Source organism: Octopus sinensis, linkage group LG4 (genome assembly GCF_006345805.1).
Source record: "Octopus sinensis linkage group LG4, ASM634580v1, whole genome shotgun sequence".
Classification (NCBI taxonomy): Eukaryota; Metazoa; Mollusca; class Cephalopoda; order Octopoda; family Octopodidae; genus Octopus; species Octopus sinensis.
Window position 1 is genome coordinate 164,072,357 of NC_043000.1, and position 15,000 is coordinate 164,087,356.

At 37.3% G+C, this 15,000-nt stretch overlaps 1 protein-coding gene across 1 annotated transcript in view; it reads right to left on the reverse strand.

The window, feature by feature from the left end:
• Window positions 1-15,000, reverse strand: part of LOC115211120 (transforming growth factor-beta-induced protein ig-h3) — a 79,317-nt gene that overhangs the window by 8,582 nt on the left and 55,735 nt on the right. Inside the window, exons 9-12 of the mRNA XM_029780055.2 lie at window positions 10,459-10,585; window positions 6,967-7,117; window positions 2,480-2,702; window positions 1,514-1,631 (exon numbers count right to left, since the gene is read on the reverse strand). Coding sequence (XP_029635915.1) covers window positions 1,514-1,631; window positions 2,480-2,702; window positions 6,967-7,117; window positions 10,459-10,585 — 619 coding nt within the window. The remainder of the gene's footprint in view (window positions 1-1,513; window positions 1,632-2,479; window positions 2,703-6,966; window positions 7,118-10,458; window positions 10,586-15,000) is intronic.

Genomic DNA, 15,000 nt, shown 5'->3' on the forward strand with positions numbered 1-15,000 from the left:
AGTCGGACAATTTCGGAAACTTTCACAATGCACTTAATTGTAAGATTTTCTTTATATATTTATCATTGTTTTGATATTTATTCATTGTTAATGAAATATGCATAAGATTATGTAACAACATGTTATATAAACAAACTATCCTGTTTTGTTTTATATATATATAAAGTCAGCCAATGTCAGTAGTGGTGTCCTACAAAGTACTGTGTTGGGTCCACTCCTCTTCATTATTTACATCAATGACATAGTAAATGTCATCAAACTTTCTACATTGAAAATCTTTGCAGATAATTCCAATCTCCAGAAAGCCATAAACGGTATAGGAGACCAAACATGCCTTCAGTCGGATCTGTTTGCTGTTGTCCAGTGGGCAGAAAAGAAGATAAGTTTAATTTGATCCACTTTTGAAAAGAGGATACTTTGAAACTACCATATGCCCTTCCCTTGGGTGACTCCCTAGTGTCATCCAACAACACCAGAGACCTTGGAGTAATTGTTGATAACAATCTAAGCTGGAGTTCCCACGTAAATAGCAAGGTTGACTTGGCCCACAAGATATGCTCCTGGATTCTGAAAGCTTACCGGTCTAGAGATGCCCACATCACTATCCTTCTTTACTTTACTTTTGCCTGACTCCACCTTGAATATTGTTGCCCACTGTGGTCTCCCCACACAAAGCAACTGATTATGAAAGTGAAAGCACTCCAGTGGTCAATAACAAGAAAGATAGATGACACGACAGACATTGACTACTGGCTTCAACTAAAAAAACTCAATCTCTACTCTCTCCAATGCCGCCATGAGTGCTACATCATTCGTGTAAAGTGGAAAATATTCTATCAATATTGCACAAATGATGTTGGCATCAATTTTAAAATCCACCCATGACTCCCACCCCATACTATCTGCCCACAACAAAAATCAAACTCAAGACACATAACAATATTACGAAACAACTACTTTACCTCAACCAGTCCACTTCTCTTTACTATTTTACCAAAATATGTCGAAAAAGATTCCAAAAGTTCTCTGGGCAAATTTCTCAAAAAATCCCGGACTAACCCCCTACTTCCGGATATGTCTCCAACAATAATAACTCTTTGCTAGAGGGGGCCCATATATCACTAAAAGACTTCACCAAGTGGTGCTATTAAGTTAGACATGATCTGGGCCTATACTGGCCGAAACTTATCTAAGCTGTATATATATGTCACTAAAGTGACCAAGGGCACTAATTAGCACTATTATTACTAGAAATAAGAGTCAAAACAACTCAAGAGCTACAGAAGCACTATCTTAATGATTGACAAGGGAGGTAAGCTCCCTAAGGTCACAGATATAGGTTGTAAAATTGCAAATTAGCCACCCATATAATTTATATATATACATATAGAGAGAGACAGACAGAGAGACAGACAGAGAGACAGACAGAGACAGACAGAGTGAAACAGTGAAGAAAAAGAGAGAGAGAACAAAAGAAGGGAAAAAACAAAAGAAATAAATGATTCATACTTACAGAGTTGACTTTTTTGGAAAACTACTGGAACTCCAACGGAAGAGACAAAATTTTTGATACCATCAGCCAATGAATCCATGAAGATGCACTGGTCTTTGAATATCATTCGTTGGAAGACCTGTTTGAAATAATAATATAGTTGTTATTTATACAGGCATGGCTGTGGGGTTACTCAACAATGTGGTCGTGAGTTCAATCCCACTCTGTTCCACTTTGGGTAAGTGTTTGACTAAAGTCTTGTAGGTGGATTTGGTACATGTGTGTGTGTGTGTGTGTGTGCGCACATGTGCATGCCTGTGTTTGTCGTTGTGCCTCTGTTTCTCCCCCACCATTTGAAAACCAATGGTGGTTTGTTTACATCCCCATAACCTAGTGGTTTAGCAAAAAGATATCAAATTGAATAAGTACTAAGCTTTAAAATAAGTATTGAGGTCAATTCATTTAACTAAACCCTTCAAGGGTACACTCCAGTATGGCCACTGTTGACTGTCAAAGCAAGTAAAAGATAAACTATACTTTATGATACACTTCACACAATATCTTTTTAAACCAAAATTGCAAGTCACAAAAGCTATAAGAAAATGCTTAATTTCTTCAGTCACTCTCTCCTATATATTGGACTACTTTTCAGCATAAATTACAAAAGAAATATAAATTATAATTAAGCCACAGTTACTAATTCATTGGACTCCTCTAAAACATATGTATATCCAAGATCATGTTATTCTCACTCAGTATTTGCTCCACACAGATTTAAGTAAATTGGTATTTTTTGGACTTAATGTAAGCAAAATATTTATCTATGCCAAAAATTAAGCATATTGAATGCTGAATTCTTTAAAAATTTACTCGATATGTGTTATTTATCTGTATTTTGGTATAAATAGAAAAAAAAAAAAATTTCAAGTTTTACTTTTTTATCGTTGAAGGGTTAAAATATATAAGACTTCTGTGAGTTATACATACCCTTTTCAGTATAGCAGGTCTCTTCCAAATCTCTTTCCCAATATGATTTCGCATCATTATCTCAATGGCAGTCCCATTGGGAATAAGCATAGTAAAATCACATTTCAGAAAACCACATTGTCTATAATCTGGTGGCAGATACCTACTGTTGGAGTTATCAGTTCTTTTGTTGTCAGTTAGTTCTTGTTGCAGGCCAGTTATTTGTAGTGCAGCAAATGGTTGCCTAGGCAAGAAACAAAGAATAAATAAGAACAACAACAACAATAATAATAATGGTTTATAATTTTGGCACAAGGCCAACCTGTTTAGTGAGAAGGTAATTCGATTACACTGACATCAGTGCTCAACTGGTACTTATTTTATCAACCCCCGAAAGGATGAAAGACAATGTCAACCTTGGCAGAATCGGAACTCAGAACATAAAAAATGGACAAAATGCTGCTAAGCATTTTGCCCTGTGTGCTGACAATTCTGCCAGCTCACCACTTTATATTATTATAATAGAGCAAATATTCTGCTCAATACCACAGATTTGCCTGTCAGTGTTTTGTCCTTAACCAGTTGAGTATGTCCCTTAGAGGCTGACGATATGTGCATCTCTGATCACGAGCAGAAGTAGTGGGAGAGCATTATAGTCATGTGTTGAAAGAAATTCTATGGAGTTCAAATAATTCACCTTTGGAAACACAAGTGTTTTATTCAACCTCCTTAGACAACACTTATTCAGGGACCTTTTGAGTGGGATGGGCTACACAACCTGAAGAAAATTTTAACTGGGCCCCCACCTGCAAGGTCATGCACTGTTTATTTTGATATTAGATCACTATGTCATGCACATATGGTTGTGATGCATGAGCCTGGTGTACCCTTATCAGATGGGAAGTCATGATGGGTATACTAGACTTCATATATTTTGCCCCAGTGTCATTTTAACAGCATGCTCTGCTCTCTCACTCAATAATAATAATAGTAATAATAATAATAATAATAAGAAGAAGAAGAAGAAGAAGAAGAAGAAGAAGAAGAATGGTTTCAAATTTTGCCCCAAGGGCAGCAATTTTAGGGGTGGGGTGAGTCGATTACATCAGCCCCAGTGTTTAACTGGTACTTAGTTTATTAACCCTGAAAAATGATGAAAGGTAAATTTGACCTCAGCAGAATTTGAAATAATAATAATAATAATATTATTATTTACATTATTTACATTTGATAGATATTTGTCCTCATCTTGTTTGTTGTTAACACAACGTTTTGGGTGATGTACTCTCCAAGTGCCCTGGGGGAATTTCAAACTTGTGTTCTCATTCCTAAGATATTTTTCTGATGTTAATATTATTATTATCATTATTATTATTATTATTATTATTCAGGTCACTGCCTGGTATTGAACTTGGAATCTTGGTTTAATAGCCCATGAGCAATTATGGAGTGAATTTTAGGGCTTATAAATCTAATATTTTTCTATCCTTCCTTAAAATAATAGACACAGAACACCACTGGAAAATACAAAAACTAAAAGGAGCAGCACATATGCTAGGATACAACAACCTCCTAAGCAGACCGAGTGCAGATATGAATAGCATATGGGAACCAGTATTAAGGAAGGATAGGAAAATATTAGATTTATAAGCCCTAAAATCCACTCCATAATAGCCCACAGGCATATGGCATAGTGGTTAAGAGTACGGGCTACTAACCCCAAGATTCCAAGTTCGATTCCAAGCAGTGACATTAATAATAATAATAATAATAACAACAACATCGGAAAAATACCTTAGGAATGAGAACCTAGGTTCAAAATTTCCCCAAGACACCTGATACAGGCTGGAGAGAACATCAGTCAAAATGTTGTGTTAACAACAAACAAGATGAGGACAATTTCTGCCAAATATAAATAATGTACATAATTCCTCATCTCTCAAATATAGAACTGTATGAAAATAATAATAATAATAATGGTCTCAAATTTTGCCACAAGGGCAGCAATTTTGGGGGAGTGGGTGAATCGATTACATTGACCCCATTACTCAACTGGTACTTATTTTATCAACCCCAAAAGGATGAAAGGCAAAAGTCGACATTAGCAGAATTTGAACTCAGAACATAGAGACAAATGAAATACCACTAAGCATTTCGCCCAGCATGCTAACAATTCTGGCAGCTCACTGCCTTAATAATAATAATACTGATAATAATAATAATAATAATAATAATAATACTGATAATAATAATAATAATAATAATAATAATAATCGATTTAACGTCCGTTTTCCATGCTGGAATGGGTTGAACAGTTTGACTGAGGTCTAGAGAGCCAGGAGGCTGCACCAGGCTCTAATCTGATCTGGCAGTGTTTCTATAGCTGGATGCCCTTCCTAATGCCAACCATTCCAAGAGTGTAGTGGGTGCTTTTTACGTGCCACCAGCTATGAAAGAAAGCCATTATATCATGCTTTACAAAAGTGATACATTAGATAAAGTAATTTTATATACAGTCATCATTATCATTATCATCATTTAACATTTATTGTCCATGTTCCATGCTGGTATTTGTTCAACGGTTTAACTAGATATAATTGATCCAAGAGCTGCAACATACTCCAATGTCTGCTGTGGCATGGTTTCTACAGCTGGATACCCTTCTTAACATCAACAAATTCACAGCAGGTAAGACCCCACCCACTTCAATCATGAATAACCATGGAATTGAAACTAGAAAGTTTCCCTCCAGGGCACAAGTCCAAGCAAGGTTGTTTGTGGAAGACCAGCAGTCGCCCATGCATACCAGCCTCCCCGCTCCTTTCCACAGATGCTGTCCAGGAGAAAGGCAAAGATCAATACAGCTTTGCACCAGTGAGGTCGCAATTCATTTCTCCAGCTGAGTGAACTGGACCAACGTGAAATAAAGAGTCTTGCTCAAGAACACAACACACAACCCGGTCTAGGAATTGAACTCACAACTTCCCAATTATAAGCCCTATGCTCTAACCACTAAGCCATATGCTTCCACACATACTGGGTGTCTTTTCATGCCACTGGCACAAGTGAGGTTCCTAACATTACAAAACCTCCCAAGATTACAAATCCTGCGAGTGGGTTAAAGATGAGGGGTTCAAGCAGGGCTTCTCAAACATTTTTTATCTATGGACCCCTTTGATTACTATTTTATTCTGGTGGACCCCCATAGCTATTCAATGTTCAAAAACTAGTTTTTTAGAAACTTCTTTCAAAATTCCTATTTTGCTTTTCACACATTACCTTGCAGAGGTTGAACTTTGTAAAATGCTGGAGAAAGAAACCTAGCTGTTCCTTGCAATACCAATACATAAATTTGATGCAAAAACTTTTTAGAGTCTCTTAAAATATTATTGTGGATCTCCAGTTTACTATTTTGTTGCATGGACCCTCCCAAAATCTGATATGAACCTTCATGGGCCATATGAACCTCGTTTGAGAACTATTGGGTTAATGCATGAAAGAAGGGGAGGAGGGAGGGAGCATGTAAGTTCTTGTAGAGAAGCTACATGGTTACTCATCTTTGGGCAAGAGAAAGAGAATGAGAATAATCAGAAGGAGCTGCAAGTCTAGGCGGGTCCTCAAGGTACAAGGTGTATTGAGACAGAGGAATTAGGGTGGTGAGTGAATAAAGGATGGAACGGCTATGACAGTGCCTTTGATCAATGGTCTGCTCAATCAGTACTGAGCTGACCTAGGGCTATACAACAACAAAATACAAAGGATTTCGAACATTAATACAGAGCCAGAAATTATTTTAGAGTGCAACAAGCAATTAAATTATTTGATTGGTGAATTTTTATTTGATTTGATCTCCTCCTTTGATCATTTGATTGATGTATTTTCAATAACCTGAAGGAGGATGGAAAGTCAAAATTCAAGTCAAACCCAGTAAAAATTTAACTTGGAACACTGAGTAATGTATGTAACAACTGGATGGTATTTTATCTGGCTTTCCACCATTTTTACTCTACTAATAACAATGAAAGAGAATTCCATGCCCAAAGTTTTGGTGAAGGATGTAATTGATTGTATCAATGCCCAATAATTGACTAGTACTTATTTTATCAACTTCAGAAGAATGAATTCAAAGGTTCACCCTAGCAGGATATGAACCGAGAATATAAAGGTAGAACTAAATGCAAAAAATCACTTTCTCTACTGCTTTACTGATTCTGCCATCTTTCATGAAAACAATAATGATTATTCATTTATTATTTTATTAATTATTTTATTTTTTTGTTATAAGGACATTCACACAAGAGAATATATAAGAAAAAACACAGTAGTGGTTGTGGTGGTGGTGATTATAATAACAACAAAACTGAAGGGAAAACAAGGGAGATAAGAAAGATAATCTAGAAGAAAAGAGTCCGGTAGAAGACAGGAATTCATTAACGAAGGGATTGATTGATTAGTTAATAACTTTAAGGGATTAATACAAATAATTGAAAGGAAAAATAATATTTTACTCTTGAAGCCAAGGATGATTGAAGATGAGGCCAGGAATATCCACATCAGGAATGCCAAATATTCGGTCAATCTTTTGAACCAAGCCATTAGTGCAACCAATGTCTGTACTAATAAGCTTCGCTTGAACACCAACACTATCGACATAACGATCTGAGGAGAAAGGAGAAGATCGAGTCAAACGAAAAGAGAGCAACAAAACTGAAACAATGTTTAACACAATAAAATATATGCCCAAATGTGTGTGTAGGGTGTGTGTGTGTGTGTATGCATATGCACACACACACCTACAAACAAACAAACACTTTGTGTGTGAACTAAATAGGGGTTACGTATTTGGATCAAAGTTATTTGTTTGACTGGCTTTTTGGTACCGACCCATAGACTTGCACAGTTGACCAAAAGATTGACTGAACAAAACCATGATCCAGAAGTGTGATCCTTCTTTACTACATATAAATAATAATATACATAACAAACTCTACACCAAAAGTGGGAAAGCCTTTTATGTTGGAGGGCCACATTGAAGTTAACTGTCTTCTGACAATTCTGCATTTCAAACCAAAAATTATAAAGCTCATTCTATTATTTTATAAAATACAAATAAATTATAAAACTTTTAACAAAAAAGCAGCTTTTCAGAATAAGCAGCCTAACAAGTTATACACTCATTTCTACGATTGAATATACAAACAATTTTTAAATACTCACCATCCAAAATGTATACATAAGAAAGTTTGAAGCGAAAGACATTAGGAAATAAATGCCACTACAGTAATACCATAATTCCTGACATACAACAAAGGATGATGACTTGTGTGATGGAAGATGGCACAATCAGAGTTACTAGAAAGAGGAGAGCCACTGTATTTTTCTCTCTACCTCTATAGCAGCATATAATTCAGGGATAAAAAGGGCTGCTCTAAAGTTATCTGGTATTTTCAGCACACCATTTCTTTATACATTTCTTAGCACGTTTACAGCACACCATTCCTTGGAGTAAAAAAACTGAACTCATTTTGATCTCTTGTAATCTTTATGTTAAGTTCATAATAAGGATAATATCCAGTAAAGATTTGTAGACATTCTCTCAGAAGTGTCAAACCTTTAACCATATTCTTTGCTGTCTGTAAAGAGAATAAAGAAGAGCTTCTATACCCTCTTTCTTTGTCCTGGCAGCTAACTCTGGTTCAAACTGCATCAGCTTCTCTTTAGAAGAATTTACTCCTTTGAAGTCTAGCAAATCAAACACTTCATCTTCTATGATTTCTTCAAAACCCACAGAATTTTCCAGTTTTACAGTACCGTGCTGATGCACAATTTCTACTTATGAAGTTTTTCCAAAATCCATACATAGCTTATGGTTTTAATCCATCCTATGACTTTGCTATGTCATCCACAGCATCCATAATTGACTTTTCCCAGCAGTCTCCAACTGTAGATTTATTCTATCCATCAATTGCTTTTATGAGTTGTTTCTAAGTTCTTCTTTGAAGTTAGCAATCCCACCTTAATAAACTGTCTGCACTTTTATACAGAAAGTGAAAAAGTTTGTAAGCCAGTTTATGAAAGGCTCTTAGTCATCTAAAACCATTTTATTTGAATGCTTAATCACAGGTAGATTAAACTTAATGTAGCCCTTGTAGTTTAGGAGTGAAGCAGGTGTGAGAGCTTTAATTCCATATTAGTAGCAGCATTATCTCATGATCCTCACAAGGAGCAAGAGACAATTTTTGGAAGCTTTAAATCCTGGTGCTGATTTTTCTTCACTAGAAATAAAGGCCGTTGCATGCAAGCACTTCTAGAGAAGTAAAGTTAGTTCCACCAGTATTGTATACTTGTCCTACTTTGTAACCTTCTTCAGTAGTCATCATCATCTCTTCAGAATAATTAGTAGCAGTCTCAGTATCAGTAGAAGCAGCTTCAACAGTCATAATGTTGTGCAAATTTAGACATCTTTTAAATCCTTCAAACAACTCATTTTCCTTCTGAAAATTGACATCGTTTTTGCTTGAATGACTCTCTTGATTATCAGTGTGTTAGATCCAGTCTGATTATTGATCCACACACTTTGGATCCAATCCATATTAAGCAATATATCATATCTATGGAAGAAGCCAGAATAGTTAATGATGTAACTCTGTGAGTGTGTGTGTGTGTGTGTGTGTGAACATGCATGTGCATGTGTGCATGCATATGTGTGTGTTAATAAAAAGCCCATTACTAAAAGTTTCCTATTTTTCAGTTCAAAGTCAAACATCAATCTTCACTCCTCTGTGCAGTATCAACTAACTCTATTGTGTCATTGAATAAAAAGGAATATATGTTCAAAGCAGAAGGGGAGAAGCAGCATAGATGCTAGAAATTACAGGCCTATCTCTCTGACATATCACCAAATCATGCAATGAATTAGCAGAGATAACATGTCTCTGTTTCTTAGGGAAACAGACTTTCTAAGAGATACATGACTGTTGGTGCTGTTTAACGGCAAATCAAATCAAGTGTGATTTACGGAATTACTTTTGATCACAGGTCAATGGTTTTTGAGCTATAACCACCTTGCCTTTTTATTCTTTTTGTATAGTGACTATATTATTTAATGTCTCCTTTCTGTTTGTAAGACAGTAGGGTGTGATGTGAGGGAGATTTTCTAGTAGGTTATATGATCATAAGCAGGTTCATACCTAACACAGTACCTGTTCCAGCAGATGTTTCACACAAGGTATATCATCTTGTAATATTGGGAAAACTAGGAAAGTCACAGTTTGACTTCATGAAAGATAAACCTTAAATTACTACAATGAATGATGTTCACTTAGGAATATTAAAAATTCAAAGCAAAGTATATCAGGGAAGTAACGGTCAAAAAACTATTAGTGATTGTGATAGCTGTCTCAAAACATATCCTCAAAAAACAATGAAGGGTCCCAATATTATTAAAAACCTACTGAAGCCCCTCACTACAGTATACGGATAGGCTGAATTGAAACAACATGCAATTCAGTGCAGGTAAGTTTCAAGCACTTTTCTTTCAGGTATCCAGTACATCACTACTCAGATATACAGAACAAACAGATTATAACTTATAAATCCGAATCTAAGTCAGGATCTGGGGATGATAAGTAATGGTTCCATGCACCAGTTAAATTACATTTAAGAAATGAATAAAGAAGGAAAAGTCATCAATCTTTGGTACTAAAAGTTATGCAAGTCCTCTGCTGGGTGGTATGGCAAGAAGTACAGCATTCACCATCTTGGATAAGGACTAGACACTGCACTAGGTTGTACTTCGAAGTCCTGCAGCTATTCATAATATTCTGTCACGTATGAAAACAACAAGATGCCAACACATTCAGCAAGTACCTGGTCATTTTGCTGTGTAGGACACCAGATGAACTTACCTTAAAAAAAAATGCAGAAGAGAGTAATGCATGAAACATGTTCAAGAAAAAGGATCAGATCAATTAAAGATAAGCTCCAGAAAATATACTTACCATAATCAAAATTGTAGGCTTTAAGAAATTGACTTGCCATAGAACGCATTCTCTCCCTAGCATCATAGTCTCCTCCAATTTGGACCAATTGCCATTTGATGCCACGAATAATGTGAAACTTTACAATCTTTAAAATAAGAATAACATATTCTACAGACATTTAAAGCATAGTCACATGCACTTATATACATATAAACATGTTTGTACAATCAAGCACACACACACACACACACACACACACACATGCCTACATTTAATAGATTTCTGCAAATCTGATTATTCACTCAATTGGTTTTAATATGTGCAAGCCCTTTGGCAGCAAAAAGATGAATGGATATGCTTTTTTTATGGAATTCAGGAATGTGAAACATCAAATTATCTGTTTTACATTGGTTAGCTTTGGTGAGATGATAATGTTTAGTGTGAACTGTAGGAACAGGCAGCAAAGTCAAGTCAGCAGGCATAGGTTGGTGGCAGGGCAGCATTTGGATAAATGTCCAATTTACTTAGCAATCACGAAGGATGAGTGAGATTACAACCAGGTGAGAATGAATAGTGATTAACTATATAATGTAGTGTGATCATCATCTTCATTATTCGACGTCATCATTTAATGTCCATTTTCCATACTCGCATAGGTTGGATGGTTTGACTGAAAACTGGTAGGCTGGGGAGCTGCATCAGGTTCCAATTTGATTTGGCAGGGTTTCTACAGCTGGATGCCCTTCCTAATGTCAACCACTCCAAGAGTGTAGTGGGAGCTTTTACTTGCTACTGGCACAGGTGCCAGTTAAGTAACACCAGCACCAGCCACAACTATGATCTCAAGGCACAGCATATTGCTAAAGGGCTGTCACCTGTCACTGCCTCCATGAGTCCCAACATTCAAATGGTACTTTTTACATACCACCAGCATGGGTACCAATTATACAACACTGATGCCAGTCATGACAATGCTTTCACTTGACTTGACAAGTTTTCTCAAGCATAGCATATCGTCAAAGGTCTCAGTCGCTTGCCATTGCCTCCGTGAGGCCCAACATTTGACGATCAAGCTTCACCCCCTCCTCATCCCATATCTTTCTAGGTCTAACACTTCCACAAGTTCCCCCCACCATTAGAGTTCAGCCCTTCTTCACACTGATGTCCTTATCCATACACATCACATGACCATACCAGCACAGTCATCTCTCTTGTACACCACATCTGATGCTTCTTATGCCCAACTTTTCTCTCAAGACACTTACACTCTGTCGTACATGCACACTGACATTACACATGCAGCAAAGCATAACAGCTCCATTTCCTAGAAGCCTCTGCATGTCCTCAGTGGTTACAGCCCATGTTTCACTGCCGTGTTGTATGGTTGTTCATGCACAGACATCATACAATCTGCCTTTCAGTCTGAGAGAGAGGTCCTTTGTTATCAACGGAAGCAGAAGTTTCCTAAACTGTGCTCAGTCTATTCTTGCTCTAGCTGCTACACTCTCAAAGCATCCACCCTTGCTACTGACTTGGTTACCTGGGTAAGAGAAGTTAGCAACTACTTCTAGTCTTCCCCAATGATATTTGATGGAGTTCATTTTCTGTGATAAAGATGAAAATTAACAATATAATAATGAAATTATTGTATACAGTGCTCAGGTGCACCACAACTTGTCAAAAGTGCGTATAAAGCATATGCAGTAATGTACAAATGTCTGGGAAGTGAACAGTGTATGAGTCAGATACATGCTTGCGTGTGTATGGAGGGGAGAAAATCAGGTGTAGTGTTGGCGAATCTCAGGAAGCATGGAAGTTTTGAAGGATGCAGTGCTCCGACAACTAACAACTGATGCCGGCAGTTTGTTCCATGCTTCAGCAACTCTTAGCGTGAAAAAAAGCTTCCGAAAGTCATGGGAGCTGTGCTGTTTTCTGACTTTGTAAATATGTCCACGGGTGTTAGATGGGGGGAGTTTAAAAAGGTGCTCAGAGTTATTGTTTGTAAGATGGTTGATAATTTTATGGGTGTCTGCCAAGTCAGCTGCCAGACGTCGGAGTTTCAATGTGTCCATGCCCAGGGAAGTAAGGCATTCAGAATATGGCAAATGCCTGATGGAGGGTATTCTTTTGGTTGCACATCACTGAACGGCTTCCAGACGATTGATATCCTGGGCAAGATAGGGGTTCCAGACCGGTGATGCAAATTTCAGGTGAAGTCTTACCATAGCTATATAAAGCCGCAGATAGATAGTTGGAGAGTGGCTCACAAAGGACTTGGTGAGTGATGCCAAGACACCCTCAGCCTTCTTGACAATTTTAGCGATGTGTTTTGTCCAACGCAAATCACTGTCGATAATAATGCCCAGGTCACAAGAAGACTTTTTGAGATTAGTGTTGTGGAGGGAGTAGGTGGACATTGGGTTTCTCCTCCCAGAATGCATGGTGGTACATTTGATCACAGCCAGCTTGAGTTGCCAGTCCATGATCCACTGCGGCATTGTGTCCAGGTCTGCTTGCAACAAAGATCTATAGTGTACAGGATCTGACCTCCTTATTTCGAAGTACAGCTTGATGTCATCTGCATATTTCAGCACTGTGGCATTCTTTAAGTTGGCATCTATGTCATTAACATATGCAACAAATAAAAGGGGGCCAAGAACAGATCCCTGTGGTACACCAGATGTCATCTCATAGGGCGAAGAGTGCTGTCCTAGAACTGTGACAACTTCTTTTCGGCCGAAAATAAAGGACTTCAACCAGTTATAGAGTTCGTCTCTTATGCCCAACGCAGAGAGCTTTACCATAAGTCTTTTGTGTGGCACAGAGTTAAAAGCCTTAGCAAAGTCCAGGTAAACAACATCCACTCAGGATCCGCGATCATTGATTTGGGTAACGTCCTCAAGAAACTCGATGAATTGATTACAGCAGCTGGAGTTAGGAATAAATCCAAATTGTGACGGCTGGATGAGACTGTGAGACTTCCAGAAGTTCCAGAGGGTTTCCCTGAAACAGGATTCCATCAGTTTGGCGATGCAGCTAGTAAGACTAACGGGGCGATAGTTGACAGGCGATGTGCGGTCACCTTTTTTGAACAGAGGGATAACACTGGCAGTTTTCCACTGCTCTGGAGTAACACCATTGTCAAGACAGAATTGGAAGAATAGAGAAAGTTGGCTTAAAAGAAAGTACCCATCGCGTTTGAGAAGTAGGTATGTAACACCATCAAGAGGCATAGTTGCGTTTATTCTTAAGGTGGCATTGTAGCATTGCTGGTGTAAATTGCATAGTAGTTATAGAGTCCGATGTCAGTGGTGATGAAGATATTGGTGATGTAGTGCACATGCAAGCAATGAACTGCACAGGTAATAGTGAGAATGATTACTTGGTATGTAATTGGAAATCTCCTAATATAATAATAAGCATAGTGTTTTTATATATTTGTCCAGAATCACACTGGAGGCAGAGGAAGAAAGAAAATAGTGATTCAGTGAAGGAGAAGTAGTGAGAGTAATAGCCCTGACTGAGAGGGAGTGAGAGAAAGTAATAGCAATGAGAAAAAGGCAAGGGCGATAGATGAATGAAGAAGGAAGGGGTGAAAAAAAACAGCGTTTCAACTCTGTGTAAGAATATGTATGTATGTGTGTGCGTGTACATGGGAAGTATGTGAATGTTTGTACGTGTGATTATTACGTACCTTATTTTGTACCATATTACCTCCACCTTAGCGAAGGTGGAGGTATTGTTTTCAGTCGTGTTTGTTTGTTTGTCCATGGACAAGATATCTCAAGAACTGATGGATGGATGGATTCGGATGAAACTTTGAAGGATGTTTGGCTTCGTGACTGGCACAAACTGATTAGATTTTGTACCGGACAAGGATTCTGGATTATTTTTATTTTTCCTGTTTTCTTACTTAACTTTTGAGAGTGGTCGTTTGTGAGAGCAGCGGAGTTTATTTCAGATATTCTTATTTTAAAATTCATCTCTGGCTAATCATTGAGAGGACATTGGAATATAATGGAATATTTTAAAGAAACACATATCATCGCTATGGGCTCCGTGTGGGCAGGCATCTAAAACTTTTTGTGCATCTTGATGCTGACATAAGTTCCTTACTTTTCCTGATGAGAAGGCGGCATAATGCACCCCTTATTCCTTCAAAATTAGGAATATGCAGCCTTCGAAACATATGTCAAAAATAAAATAAAGGAATTTTGTTAATTCGTTGTTCAACTCCATTCTTTCATTTATTTGTATTCAAAAAAACTCACAAATTTCCACACGATAGCACGTGATCTCTGCCCTTGGCATGTAGCTTCAACCGTGTTTTTCTGACGTGAATTTGCTACCCAGGTATCGGTTAACCGAATTATCCATAATAAGATAATTCATTCAACTACTCAATTATTTATATATATATATATATACATATTTGTGTGTGTGTGTATACACATACATATATACATGCATATATACATATACATATATACATATACATATATACATACATATATACAAATGGTACCTGTACTGGTGGCATAAAAGTGCCCATTACACTCT